The sequence below is a fragment of the Sardina pilchardus genome, chromosome 1, assembly GCF_963854185.1.
Source record: "Sardina pilchardus chromosome 1, fSarPil1.1, whole genome shotgun sequence".
Classification (NCBI taxonomy): domain Eukaryota; kingdom Metazoa; phylum Chordata; class Actinopteri; order Clupeiformes; family Clupeidae; genus Sardina; species Sardina pilchardus.
In genome coordinates this window covers 9,110,414-9,125,277 of record NC_084994.1, presented here as the reverse complement: position 1 = coordinate 9,125,277, position 14,864 = coordinate 9,110,414, and the positions used below count along the sequence as shown (strand labels likewise).

At 41.7% G+C, this 14,864-nt stretch overlaps 1 protein-coding gene and 1 long non-coding RNA gene across 3 annotated transcripts; both read left to right on the top strand.

Moving 5' to 3' along the window:
- The first annotated feature begins 2,899 nt into the window (after positions 1–2,899).
- On the top strand, positions 2,900–4,612 carry LOC134098283 (uncharacterized). Of its 2 annotated transcripts, none has more exons than XR_009941027.1 (3): positions 2,900–3,476; positions 3,592–3,868; positions 4,361–4,612. It is a non-coding gene; the product is annotated as an uncharacterized LOC134098283 (long non-coding RNA). The 2 variants fall into 2 exon arrangements; XR_009941028.1 differs by having other exon boundaries at positions 3,592–4,200.
- Positions 4,613–7,395: 2,783 nt separating this feature from the next.
- LOC134092870 (gastrula zinc finger protein XlCGF57.1-like) lies at positions 7,396–12,536 on the top strand. Its single transcript, XM_062546041.1, has 2 exons — positions 7,396–7,912; positions 11,087–12,536. Exons 1-2 carry the CDS (start codon positions 7,627–7,629, stop codon positions 12,373–12,375), a joined length of 1,575 nt encoding a protein of 524 aa, XP_062402025.1. The 5' UTR covers positions 7,396–7,626; the 3' UTR covers positions 12,376–12,536.
- Positions 12,537–14,864: the final 2,328 nt, after the last annotated feature.

Genomic DNA, 14,864 nt, shown 5'->3' with positions numbered 1-14,864 from the left:
CTGAAAATGAGACCCACGCAATTCGTATAGATCCGCTGAGTTTTTTTTTTAGGGGGGGGGGGGGTCAGAGGTTTATTTCTGTAGCCTAAACACAGACCATTGCTTTATTATAGGCCGCTGACAATGATGACGGTTTTGGCGCTTCTTTCATATCACTCCGCAAGCCTTGTCCGTTCTCTCACTAGTGGAATTCATTGAATGTGAAAGCAGACGGGTTGATGACTGTTTGATGCAAGTTCGATGTGTGAGTGTGTGGTAAACTATTTGTTTCTTAGCAGAAGCCATGAAACGGTAAAGGTCAAATTATTTGTTTAGGTATTATTATTAAGTTAAGTAGTATTTATTAAGTTTTTGCTTCGCGTTCGCGTCCAGTTTGACGTGTCTGGATTTTCCGATAATGACGACAATCTCCTGGTGCTGATAGCCTATTGACTTTTAATTTCTGCGAGTGTAAACTAGTCTAGGCTACTGTAGCCTACTTGAAGTTAGCTGTGACAGACTAGCCTACTGGTTTTCATCGTTTTCACCACAAAGCCCGTCTACCTTAGCTTAGGTCTACTAAATTGTTTAGTTAAAGGGATATTCCGCCATTTGTGGAATTACGCTCATTTTCCACCTTCCCTCGAGCAAAACAATCGATATTTACCTTGTTCCCGTTCATCCAGCCATTCTGTGAGTCTGGCGATACAACTTTTAGCTTCAGCCTAGCATAGATCATTGAATCGGATTAGACCATTAGCTTCTCGCCTGCTAGCTTCATGTTTAAAAGTGACTAATATTTCTGGTAATTTTCCCATTTAAAACGTGTGTCCTCTCAAGTTAGAAAGTGCAATAAGACCAACTGAAAATGAACCCTGCCGTTTTTCTAGGCTGATTTGACATGGAACTACATTCTCATCTGGCGTAATAATCAAGGCAACTTGTAGCTACTGGCACTACTACTGCTTGATGTCTATGGGGACTATTTTCAGATGCTGCGTACGATATCACTGCGCCTATGGTATGTTTGCAAGTTGCCTTGATTATTACGCCAGATGAGAGTGTAGTTCCATGTCAAATCAGCCTAGAAAAACGCCAGGTTTAATTTTCAGTTGGTCTTATTTCACTTTCTAACTTGAGAGGAGACACGTTTTAAATGGGAAAATTATCAGAAATCTTAGTCACTTTTAAACATGAAGCTAGCAGGCGAGAAGCTAATGGTCTAATCCGATTCAGTGATCTATGCTAGGCTGAAGCTAAAAGTTGTATCGCCAGACTCACAGAATGGCTGGATGAACGGGAACAAGGTAAATATCGATTGTTTTGCTCGAGGGGAGGTGGAAAATGAGCGTATTTCCAAAAATGGCGGAATATCCCTTTAACACCTTGTCATTCCGCGTTTGTCCAGCCGTTCACCTCCGTGCGCCCCATGTCATTCAAAACATATTTCGGGATATCTCACTATGAGAAAACGTATTATGAGTGCTAAGAGATTGACACTTTGGCATTCTTGGTAAACATCAGTCTTGACTCTTGCACGTAATATTGAGCTGATTTTTGGTGGAAATGGCTTATTGTAGCAATGTGCTGATACATGGAAAAAAGTTGCCTATTTAAAGGCACAGTCTGAATTTTAATCCTAGCTCTCCATTGAGTGTGTGCACTTGAACAACTGTGTAGCCTATACCAGTAGGGCCTGCCATTTATTTTAGGAGGAGAGGAGGACATGTTACCTTGGAAGGAGAGGGAGTGATGCAATTTGATTTTCTTTCCAACTTAAATATCAATAACCTTCAAGCAACCTCTTCAATCAGCATCAATAGGCCTATATCGTACAGAACGACTGTAAGGGGGCAGGCTAAATGTTATCATAGGCCTATAGCCTACTAAATAATGTAGTCAACATTATAACTTTATGTTGGTTTAAGTTGAAACAAAACATGAACTGAGAAAATCCATAATTCTACATCATTGTTGGCAAAATGATCATGATAGCCTATATTTCAGCCATATCTGCTTTAGTCTTAAGTAGGCCCTTGGCCACTTTGCTATAAATGAGTTTTCTTTAGGCCTTATAGACCATTTTGTAATATGTTATAATGTTTGAAATATATGTATCTCAGTCTATCAATAGTTCTCATAAAAGTCATCAGATGTCATCATTTAAGGGGTTATTTTTCAAAATTTTCTCCCGGGGGTGCATGCCCCCGGACCCCCCTAGTAAATTACATTGAAGTGCACAGTAGCGATACTATAGTACCTTAGCTATACACTAGAGCAGCAGTTCACAAACTTTAGCCCCCAAGGACCACTGACTTGGCTCGCGTACCCCACCGTCGACACATTAAAAAGGTAGGGGGGGGGGGGGGGGGGGGTATATAGGGGTCGGATACATTTTCCTTTTTTTTTGTCCTTTGCCAATCACACCCCTGATATTTGCACCACAAAAACGTTGTCCAGGAAAAATTCAAACCTCGTTATCACTTACTTATTTTTCGCGATTCCTATCACTGCGCGCTACTGACAGCTGGACAACGTTTTTGTGGTCCAAATATATCACTCTGTTGAACGCATATGGTTTTGAGAAGAAAAACACTTTACTTTCGTGACCCCAGAAACTTGCTGAAGAAAATAGTCCGGCATCAAAAACGATCAAAAACCGGCTGGATCTCGGCTCACAGGACGCTGTCGGGGGGTAAGTCAGTGCTGATGCACAACGTTGCTGACAGGGAACCCATATAACTTCGTGTCTTAAAACCCGAACTATCACTTTAAGTCCTGTCTCACAACTGTGGAATTTACAAATTGATTGTAATATTGATTAGCACGACAGTAGCCTCATGTTTTCTACAGTTTCTTCTTGATTAGCACTACAGTAGCCTCATGTTTTGTACTGTTTCTTCTTGGTTTTATTAGATGGCGCGCATCGTAGTGCATGGCGGCGTTGATGGCTTCAGTAGACTTAGGTGCTGTGTCCACTAATCACGTTTTTTACACTGAGAGCGTTAAAAAATGTTTTTCTCGGCGCTTCGAGAAGTGTTTATTGTTGCTAAGTTACCAAAACCAAAGACGGTTTAGAACGATGAAGTGACATTGACGAGCCCGGCGCTGCTCTAAAAGTTGAACAGATTTCAGCTTTGAGCGCTCTGAGCGATGCGGTAAAAAACGGTCAGCGACGAGAGCTTTTTTCCGCCCAGGGCGCTCAGCGCTGTGAATGGGCTACATACACTTTATATTGAAAATTGTCGCCGTCGGCGCAAAAAAACGCGATTGGTGGACACGGGGCCTTAACTTATTGTATACTTAAACGCTGCCACCAACAACCGAGCCTCAACGGTGCTGGAAAGTTTTCTGGGAGCTGTGGAGGAGTATGGTTTACCTTCTCGTGTGAGATCAGACTAAGGTGGTGAAAACATTGAAGTGGCAACATTCATGGTGACTCAAAGAGGGCCAAACTGCAATTCTCCCATAACTGGACGTATTGTACACAACCAGAGGTATAAATATGGCAAATGTTGAATGCCCTTTGAAAATTGAGCTATAAAAAGTCTTGTTCATATGGCCTAAAACTGAGGGTTTTAACCTAATTGGGTTTTCTCGATTTGTCTGTAGGACAGAACACATGTGGAGAGATGTCTATGGAAATGTTCTGGAACTTGTTCTACAGCGGTGTTCTGCACTCTAGAACACAATGGTGCTTTGAGCCCGGATAGCGAGTTAGACCTGTTGGCTACTCACTCCACTGGGTTCTTCTTACCGCATATCCAGAGGCATCTACAGTCTTTCAAAGAAACCTGGAATAACCGGACTACGGACAGAGTACAACAGAACACCACTCGAACTGTGGCAGCAGCACACGCCACATGACCAGGATGCAGGTCCTTTGCAGGTAAAAACTCAGTGTCTTTACACACTTGTGCCTCAATGAACTACCTGATTTAAGTTTGGTTTTCAACAAACCCTTAGGCATATGATGACTCTAGGTGCTTCTCAACATGCCTCCTCGATCCTCGATGCTCGATCCTCGAGGGGCGTTCCCACTGATCTATAACTAACACTGGATAGACTATCCCATTGTTTTCGCCCCATCATTCTTTATGTAGATCAGTGAGGATCGAGGCCCAAGGCCCGAGGAGCGTGGGAGGACGTTTAAAAGCCCAAATGAGAGGCACCCAGAGAATTTAGATCATCATATCCCTTGCTCTTGGCACAGGCAAAAAGGTGACAGAGCCTTTGCAGTTTGCTGCCACCTGACATAAGAAATTCTGCCTCAGTCACTGGGTCCTAACCTCACCATGCACTTTCTAGTTATGCCTATAAATGTCTTTACATACTTGTGCCTCAATTAACTACCAGATTTAACTTTTTAACAAACCCTTAGGCTCATGATGACTTTGAGGTGGACAGGGATGGGCCCAGTCACCATCACCCAGAAGGCATCATTGTTCCTGAGAGGCAACTGCCCCGGCCTCTCTTGGCAGAGGAAGTAAGGCGACTTCCAAATGCCAATGTTCCATTTTCTAAATGCCAATGTTCCATTCTGAAGCTTTGCCTATATACCACAGTGTGGGTAACACTCTGACAGATATTCTGTCCAGTGTGTGAAATTTAAACCATTTGTCATCACAAGAAAAAAAGTGTCAATGCACTTAAACATGTTGTAAAACATTAACTAAATAAATAGAAATTACAACACTATTGTAAACAATAGTAAACAAGTCTTATGTTTTATTTCTTTGAAGCTAAAAAATGCATTGGGATCTGAAATGTAATATTATAAATATATATATTTATAATAAATAATATATAATTATATCAATTACATCTGAAGTGAACAAAATGATTGCATTTGGTGCAATGAAGGTTGCTTTCACTAATTATCTATATGAGGCCAAACCCATGTTCCCATGTTCCTATGACCGCTCTTTAGCAAACTGGTCATAATCCACGTAGTGTCCAGGAAGTTTCAGAGTGTCAAAACATGTAGCCGATGCCGGATACTGGTGAAAGCAAAAATCAGATCGGCAGATAGTGGACCGGAGGTAAGCCCCTTGTGGTTCACCGTTGGGCCACCATCTTTTAAATTGAAAATGAGGGATGGCGTGAGTATAACTAAATTACATATAGCTGCAAGCATCAATGAGGGGGCCAAGCAGTTCAGAAGGCCAGAGTTGCCATGATAACTCAATGCTGTTGCATCAGGCATATAGTATTAAACGGTTGCAACAGTTTTGATGTCAAATAACCCAAGATTGGCTGAGATATGAGCTCATTTCCTGTTTGTGGTCTTCGCCGCCAATTTCAATTGGCTGTTGCAGATGAACTGTTTTAGATATTGTTCCAAATGAAATGAAATTGTTTGGTCATGAGAAAATCACTATTAGATCACCATTAAATTGATCCATATGAGATGAATACCACAAGACAACTGTAACATACAGTTAAAGATTTGTTCATGATGAATTATTTCTAGTTTACAAATTAAGTATGCCTCATGAGCATGTTTGAGACAACTTTGTGAACAAACGCATGAATAGGGAAACTGAAGTGAAGTAAAAGGAATTACTGTCAGGAAAATCTTCCCAATATTAAGACACAAGAACCACAAACAAGTAGTATAGTTTTCAGCAACTACTCTGGCGCCAAGAGGAGAGAGTGACCAGAGAGGAAGTGCTTCTCCTCTCCAAAACAATCTCTGAGCTCTTCGACACAAGAAAGCTCTTTTATTTAACAAGCAGATCAAAACACATGAGAATGACCTTCAGTCAGGAGCTCCATCGTAACTCCCTAAATGTCTTATCTTTTCCAGGTGAAAGGCTTTCCTGTGAGTCTCCCAAGTGAAACTGTGAATAACAAATTATGAATAACAATGTGAATAACAACTCTGTGAATAACAACTCTGACGCACACAAGTGAAGTTAATAATGATAATATATGTTATATGCATTTCTTTGTCATATGCACCGAATATTAGGCCTTTCGATAATATCCCAGACAGTTATAGACTTCTGACGTTCACCTACAAAAAAGGGTTCAAAGCTGCCATCTTTGCTCATATAAGGAGATCCGGGAGTTAATTGAAGCTAACTGCCTATGGCAAGTTGCATTGTCAATTAGCTATGGGGTAGCAAAGATCAAAGTGTGCCGTCTTCACCTACCGAAGATCACAGTATCCACTAGACGGCAGTGGACAAAACTGTATAGCGACAAACGTCTGCATTTCCAATGTCATCATCCCCGCGAGAGTTTAACAGGTGTGGTAATTGAAAATCTTTCCCATATTTTCACATAGAAAAATCTCAAGATACCGGATCTCCTTATTTGGGCAAAGATGATAGATTTTCTGTAGATTAACTTAATGTATACAGCCAATCAGATTGCTTGTATCTTCTCAAGGAGAAGTAAAGCAACAACGGCTATTCTGATCAAAGATTCCGGAGCCCTTGTTAGCACCAAGCCATGGCTTGGGTAGTATCAACATAGACTGAGGTTTAAGATTAAATATAAATATAGTGCAAGGTAATTCAGTGCTATGATAATGTTAATAACAATATTGTAACTTTAGACTTTCTGTAGGCCTACTGAAACATTACACTTCACCCAAACTTTTGGTGAATAGTTTATTTTCAAAATATTGAAATATGGGCCAATAGTGAATATTAACATATTTTAGAAAATAATTATATATATATAATACATTTGAAATACATATAAAAATACATTTGAAATACATTTTCACTATATATATATATATAGTGAAAATGTATTTCAAATGTATTTTTGTTATGTATGGACTTTGGATATACAGAACAAAAGTGTACAGACCTGAGCATACAGAGATAGAAATATATTGAAATATATTTGATGGGTCAAAGACATGTTAGTAGGCTATATTCCAGGCTAAAGCATTGTAGTTGGCTATATCAAGTAGGCTACTTAGTTGGAAAATCTTGTCATCTGTTGTTATAGGCTATATATCTGATTTTGCTATCAGGGGCTAGGCTACTCCCTTACTGACAAAATGTCATTGTTATTGATGTTCACTTACCGTGAATGAGACATGGGTAAGAAGAATTTCTATTGGGACAACACGAACCTGTTTATCTATCTTGATAAGCTGAAAACGATCCAGATCCAAATCCAAATTCCTGCACTGACACGCCATTCCAGGCGGTGGCAGTAATGCCTAGATGTCTGTTTCGTTTGCCAGCCATGTCCTCCACGAGTTATTCCCGGTTATTCCTAGGCGAATTTTTGTAAGGCGAATGTCGGTCCAAGAATGCTTAAGTTTGTGACTGTAAATGCAGTTTCACATCTCATCCGATATAAACACCTGATGAATTGATCGCTGTGCGCTGAACAGTGCTCGTCGTGGAGTAGTGAATTTGCTTGAGGTAGGCTAGTATCGTGTAATGTCTATGGGTAGTCTAGCCTACGTTACACACGATAACAGTGGTCGATTTCTTAAGTTAATTTACTCGAACATTGGAAAGTGATTGGTGTAAATTAGCCATGTGACAATTATTGAAGTAACAGACAATGCTGTTTTAGACTATATTATTTAAAACGAGAAAAGCCACCTGTGGTTTCTGTATCGTTCTGGCTGTGGAAAACTTTGGATGGGATCATTTTTGGTCGGCTGGGAACATGGATCTCGGACATCCGTTCAGTTCTGACTGTAACGTCACTGAGATGCAGCAGATTGATCTACTGGACGTGATCGTGAAAGAAGAAGATGTAAAAGAGGAGGAATATGGCCGTATGATTGCATGTAAAGAAGAAGATGAAAAGCCCTTTGCAGAACTTTACTGTAAAACTGAAACAGACGTCACAGAGTCAAACGTTAGTTACAATGAAACACTACAGACGACAGCGGTGATCGAAGTGAAGATTGAAGAAGATGATGCACAACAACACGATTATCTGCAGCAAAGTAAGTCCTTTCAGATCCTCCTTTTAGATGTGAATCTTTTATTACCATGTTAAAACAAACACCCTGGAACCAATAAGGATTGAGATCCTGTAGTAGGATTGACAATCCTGTTCATGGGCTTCATCAGGTCCCTTTCCGCAGGTGAGTTAATCAAGCATCATGCAGTCTGTATTCATAATCTAGGATTTTATACACCTGTGGAAAGGGATGTGATGAAGATAGATAGATAGATACTTTATTGATCCTCAAGGGGAAATTCAAGGTCCCAGCATCCTAAGACACCACAATGTAAACAGGATGATAAAAAACAGATCAACATGACTGAAAAGAGCAGTAAAATACTAAAGATAAAGATGTGCATGAATGTAATGAGGATTGGTACTGCGTATGCGATCCAGTATGAGATACGTGTCAAGTTGTAGTGCAAATAGTGCAACAGTGCAACAGTGCAAAGTCTAGTGACCAGCAATAAATAAAATGCACATTGATAAGTACTTATTCCACGAACGCTAACCTTGGGTCTCTTCAGAGTGTGCACAAACATTCAAATTATCATTATGTGTTGCTTCACTTCACCATGTTCACATGTCTATGTTTAACGTTTCTTTTGTTTACCACCTCACGGTTGGAACGGTTTTGAAATAAAAATAGCTTTCAAAATATAAGCCCCCCGAAACAGAATAGGAAAAGGGCAAAAATAAATAAATAAATAATGACATATGGAATGCATTAATGAAAAAAGATTGAATCGAATCGTGGCTTTAAAATCCAAAATTAAATCGATTCGAGGATTTGGAGAATCGTCACACCCCTATAAAACAACCCCATAGACATAGAGCAACATTCCCTGCGTGCTAAAGGAACGCATCCGACCAACACAATGAACACGGGACAAATAATAATTCAGGAAATTGACTTTCCGTGAATCAATAATTAGATAATAATCAGGAAGTAATAGTGTGTGTCATCACACTGGCCAATAGAGCTGGTTCTGGTTCTGGTGTAGGACAAAACATAACTGTCACAAATATGTAATTAGAATGTTCGGCAAAATGAGAGTTCCGCATTATGATGCAACAATTACCCTCACACACTGTGGGTGCGTTCGTAAATTGCACTCCGAGCGCTCCGAGCACACTCTGAAACTTTTTTAACCGTTCGTAAATTCAGAGTGTGGATGGAATTATCGTTCGTTTATTCAGAGCGTCACACTCTCGGAGCGCCCAGAGCGTACTCTGGGCACTCCAGCTGAAAGGACAGAGTAGCCGAGTGTGACTGTGACGTCACATCAGTCAGCTAGTAACGAATCTAGTTACCTACGTAACGTTAACAGGTTAGCATTTTAGTGCTAGTGCTAGAAGAACGTTTCCAAGTTTACATTACAAGCGTTGCTCATCAAGATTATGTAGACGGTTTAAATAACTGCTCTCACATTGTTCTTCATCATCACTGTCAAGAAAGCTCTTGCATCAGTGGAATTGAGTTTTGAATAATACATAAACCCTGTTTCAAAAGTGCCGTAGTGGCGTCCATATTGTAAACATAAACACAAATAATCGTTCGTAAATTCACTGGGAGTTAGAATGCTCGTCTTTTTCGAACTTCAGAGCGTTATTCTATTTTTCAGAGTGTCAGATTGAATTTACGAACGCACCCAGTGTCTCAAACCGCGCACTTCTGCACTTAAAATAGCCTACTTAATTTGAGTGCGTGAGGGCGTTCACACTGAAATTTCGAACGATTCAATGGGCACTGCAAGTCCCCCGGATGGTGCACTCATAACGGTCAAAAACTTGAGTGTGGAACGATGGACACTTTTCGCCCTCAACGGACTCCATCTTGGCTATATAACGGAAGGGGAGGGAGTATTTTCAAACTGGTAGAAATCGCGGTAGAGAAGTCTGAAGCAGCAGCGGTGGAAAACAAACAGAGGTACAAGCAAGTTATAACTTAAACTGTTCATGTTTTGACACAGTACGACCATGTCACAAAACAACACCAACAAAATTATATTTAAACGTTACGATCGTAATTTCCGTGAAGTGCACGGAGGTTAGCGTTTGATATGAGACGACACTATTCTGTTAAAATGTGCACACTATACCAGTACAAGTACTGCACAAAAGTGTACTCACGGAAGTAGTCGGTTTGAGACAGAGTGACTGAGTTTGCCCACTGACTGTATACAGAACACTGAAACTATAGATCGTTTGCATTGAATTCTAGAAGGAACTTGGAAAATAATTCACTCCTCAACAGGTTAACTCAATACCACTTGAACGAAGTAGCTGCACAAAATAGACATTTAGGCGTGCCGTGCCTGTGACAACGTGGATCCATTTGTGATCGTGTGATTTGCTCTGCGGTGGCCAGGGCCTTCTCTGACATACTCGTCCTGAATTTAGTGAATGTGTGGAGTGTTAATGCGTGATTTCGAGCTTCCCCTCCCCCAGTAATGTAAATACTCAATAATGTCAATTTGCACATTATTGTTAGAAACAACAATCACTATATTATCACAGGCCCCTACTCTACAGAGGTGTATTTTAATGGGTTCAGTGTCTACAGTGTAGACTGACTGTCCCCGTGCTTCCACACGCCCACTTGTGTCTGTCATAGAGTGTGTAAGTGTGATGTCACGTTTCCGTAACAACCGAATTTCTGTCCTAAAGAAACCAAATTCACAACGTGAAATCCTATGCCAGATGATTGTTTTACAGAAAAAGGCATGTTTTTTGCGCGAATTGATTTACGAGTTGACATCAGTTGACATTAGATAACTTTATGTAATCATAGATTAGCCCAGCTTGACGTTACATTCTAAACTTTGATTTTCATGCTAGCGTGAACTTCTCCTTTTAGTACACAAGAAGAATACATAAACGCCTCGACATGGTAGTAATTTTCACAGCTTACAATTCATTTCTTTTCACACTTTGAAAGAAACAGCACTGTGAGGCAACAGAAAATGCAATTTGCAGTTTGTTTGTTTAGAACTGGAAATCGCACTGCCAGGACAATGTAACACTTTCACTTATGCACTATATAGAACATCTGTGTGTCATAATAGAACATCTGTCTGTCACAGTGGAACATCTGTCTGCCATAATGAAACATCTGTCATCATTCTAGAAAATATGTCTGCCATTCTAAATCCATTTTTAACTCTTCCAGGTGCATCAGAACACCCACAACAGAAGATCTATGGACAGAATGATGAACTGCAACTCAAAGAAAGGCTGTACCACTGCGTAGTCTGCAGGAAGAGTTTCACAGCCCTGAATGATTTCAAGAAACACCAGGAAATGCACTCTCTTGGTTATAATCAAAAGCAGAGGAATGGCAATACCAAACATGCATGTGTTGATTGTGGAAAGGTTTTTTCACAAGTTACACATCTTAGAACCCATATGCTAATACACACTGGAGAGAGGCCTCATAAATGTGTACAGTGCGGAAACACATTCTCACAACTTCCACATCTTAAATCCCACATGCTTATACACACAGGAGAGAAGCCTCATAAATGTGTTCACTGCGGAAAAGCTTTTGCACACGTTTTAACTCTGAAAAACCACATCTCTACTCACACGGGGGAGAGACCTCATAAATGTGCCCAGTGCGGGAAAGGATTTTACATGACTTCACATCTCAAAACCCACATGTTGATCCACACTGGCGAGAAGCCTCATAAATGTACCCAGTGTGGAAAAGCTTTTTTACAAATTCAACATCTCAAAAACCATATGCTAACACACACCAGAGAAAAGCCTCATACCTGTCTTCAGTGTGGAAAAGCGTTTGCGCAAACTTCATCTCTTCACACCCACATGCTTACTCACACGGGAGAGAAGCCCCACGAATGTCCAGAGTGCGGACGAGCTTTTTCACGAGCTCAGAATCTCAAGACCCACATGCGAACACACGCCGGAGCGAAGCCTCATGAATGCACCCGGTGTGGAAAAGGTTTCCCCGACGTCACGGCTCTTCACGTCCACGCCCTGTCTCACGCCGGAGCGAGGCCGCCGCACGTGTGTTTCCGGTGCGGAAAAGCTTTCTCACGAGTTCAGGCTCTTAAAATCCATTTGCAGAGTCACGCCGGAGGAGAGAAGCTTCACGAATGTCTCCAGTGCGGGAAAAGGTTCTCGCGAGCGTCGGGTCTTAAACGTCACATTCACATACACACGGGAGACAAGCCTCACGAGTGTAAACAGTGTGGGAAAGCGTTCACAAAAAAGTCGTATCTCAAGTCCCACATGATGGAACACAGCGGCGAGAAGCCGCACACGTGCGTCCGGTGTGGAAAAGCGTTTTTGCAAATCGGAAATCTCAAGACCCACATGATGCTCCTGCACACCGGGGAGAAGCCTCGCTCCTGCGGCCAGTGTGGAAAAGCTTTCGCGACAACTTCGCAACTCAAAAGACACGTTTCAATTCACACCGGAGAGAAGCCTCAGAAATGACATTTTAATTCACAGCGGGGAGAAGCCGCACTCGTGTGTCCGGTGTGGGAAAGCGTTTTTGCAAATCGGAAATCTCAAGACCCACATGATGCTGCTGCACACCGGCAGGCCCGTTTCAAGGAATTTGGGGGCCCTAGGCAAAATGGACTTAGAGGCCCCCCCCCCCCCCCCCCCCCACACTGATGCACCTCCAACCACCACCAACCCACCCGGAAGAAGAACACAACACATAGACAGACTGTTTCACACACACTTTATTTTCTGTCATTGCACTTTTCTGCATTGACCACCATCACAGAATTTAAAGGGGAACACACAATTTGTCGTTGCATTTTATTCATAACCAGTCGGTGTCTGGGGGCCCCAGGCAAGCTCGGGGCCCCAAGCAATTGCCTGGTTTGCTTGCCTTATTGCTACGGGCCTGCACACCGGGGAGAAGCCTCACTCGTGCGGCCAGTGTGGAAAAGCTTTCGCGACAACTTCGCAACTTAGAAGACACGTTTTAATTCACACCGGAGAGAAGCCTCAGAAATGTGTCTTCATCGCGGCAGAGCTTTCGCCCACGCTTCGTCGCTGAAAGCCCACGTACGAGTACACGCCGAAATGAAGCCTCAGAAATGCGTGACGTGTGGAAAAGTCTTTCAATGCATGTTAGCTTTGAAGACCCACACGCTAAGTCACACTGAAGAGAAGCCTCACAAATGTCTTAAGTGTGGAGAAGCTTTTGCACTACTCGCCTCTCTCAATTCCCATATGTCATCGCATGTTGGAGAGAAGCATCATACATGTATCCAGTGCGGAAAAACGTTAAAAAAAATGTCAACTTTTAATCACCACATGCTGTCTCACACTGGGGAGAAACCTCATGTATGTGCCCAGTGTGGGAAAGCCTACTCACGAACTCAGAATCTCAAAGCCCACATGATTGTGCACACCGGAGAGAAGCCTCATGAATGTAACCAGTGTGGAAGAGCTTTTCCGTACATTTCAGCTTTAAATGCCCACATGCTAGTTCACAGTGGCGAAAAGCCTCACAAATGTGCCCAGTGTGGAAAAGCTTTTGCACGAGTTTCGTATCTTAAAGCCCATGTCCTTCTACACACGGGAGGGAAGCCTTGTGAATGTAACCAGATTGACGGCTTTTGACCAAAAGGAAGCTCTACAAAGTATTAAATCAGGGGTATGATGACTTTTCCTACCCTGTTATTCTAGTTCTTCATGTTTCATTAATTTTCAGAACTGTTGTCTTTTTTTCATTCATTTGATGTTGTACAGCTGAATATTCTAAATAAAACTGGAAAAAATATGTATTTTAATGGTTTTGATTTCAGGCTGTAAGACAAAAAAAGTAACTATTTCAAAGGGGTAGGATGACTTTCTATAGGCACTGTATAGTTGTCTATTAGCCAGCCTACATACAGTTATTATCAGAAACTATGGCATAGACTTCTGTTGAATACATTATCATATTATATATAGTATTAGTAATATTTGAAGCTTTGCAAATAGTTGTTTTACCGTCATTAGCGTTTCATTGGTATTTACCGTTAGGCCTGTGTGTAGGGAATGCGGGACAGACTGCTGTGCGTGCGTGTATTCTACCCATTATGTATCCAGGTAGGCTATGACATGTCTCAGGTTCTCTTTTAAAATGGGTTCTTCATCTATTTACATTATTGTACATCATATGCCACTATCATTTTTATTATATTATATATGCAGTATGTTGCTCTCTTGTCAGTAATGAAGGATCTTTGACAAGACTTTGTTATCCCAGCTCAACTAGCCCACTTGAATATCATGGTATCAGGCCATTGTAGTCTATGACATTAGACGTGGTTGGCACATGATCATGCCCGTACGCCACCCAGACGTCCTCCCTCGCTCCTTGGGCCTCAATCCTCACTGATCTACATAAAGAAAGATAGAAGAAGTGATAGACTATCCCATTGTTGCCGCCCCATCATTTCTTATGTAGATCAGTGAGGATCGAGGCCCGAGGAGCGAGGGAGGACGTATAAACGCTGAATGAGAGGCACCTTACGTATCTGTTGCCCTCCAGTATTGTCTCTTGGCCTTCTCCTCCCATAGCCTACTTTCTGACTTCTTGAGTCACTGGGGAAAATCGTGGAACTGTTTCCACTTCTGGCTTGCACTGCAGTCACACACACAACAGGTTGGCATGTTTTGAATAATTTTTGAAATAAGTTAGATGTGTTATCCTCTGTTCCATGTACTGTGTCATTGGGGATCTACTGAATGCCGGGATGAAACAATCTTAGGTTAGCGCAGAACTTTCGATTCCCTAGATGCAACAACTCCATATGACTCTGGCACTTTGGGTCTTATTTGAGTGTAAGCAAGCAGTGAAATGGCGTCATCTGGTGGCCGTGCGAAATGTGTACCTAACCGAGAGAAAAATTATCCAAATTCAAATTCATGCAGTGACACTCCATTCCAGGTGGTGGCGGTAACGCAGAGTTGTGTGT

What these genes read in the sequence shown, in the direction of transcription:
- LOC134092870 (XM_062546041.1), top strand. Translation starts at nt 7,627, where the DNA reads ATGGATCTCGGACATCCGTTCAGTTCTGACTGTAACGTCACTGAGATG. An exon ending in ACACGATTATCTGCAGCAAA is followed by an intron (nt 7,913 to 11,086) that starts GTAAGTCCTTTC and finishes TAACTCTTCCAG; the next exon opens with GTGCATCAGAACACCCACAA.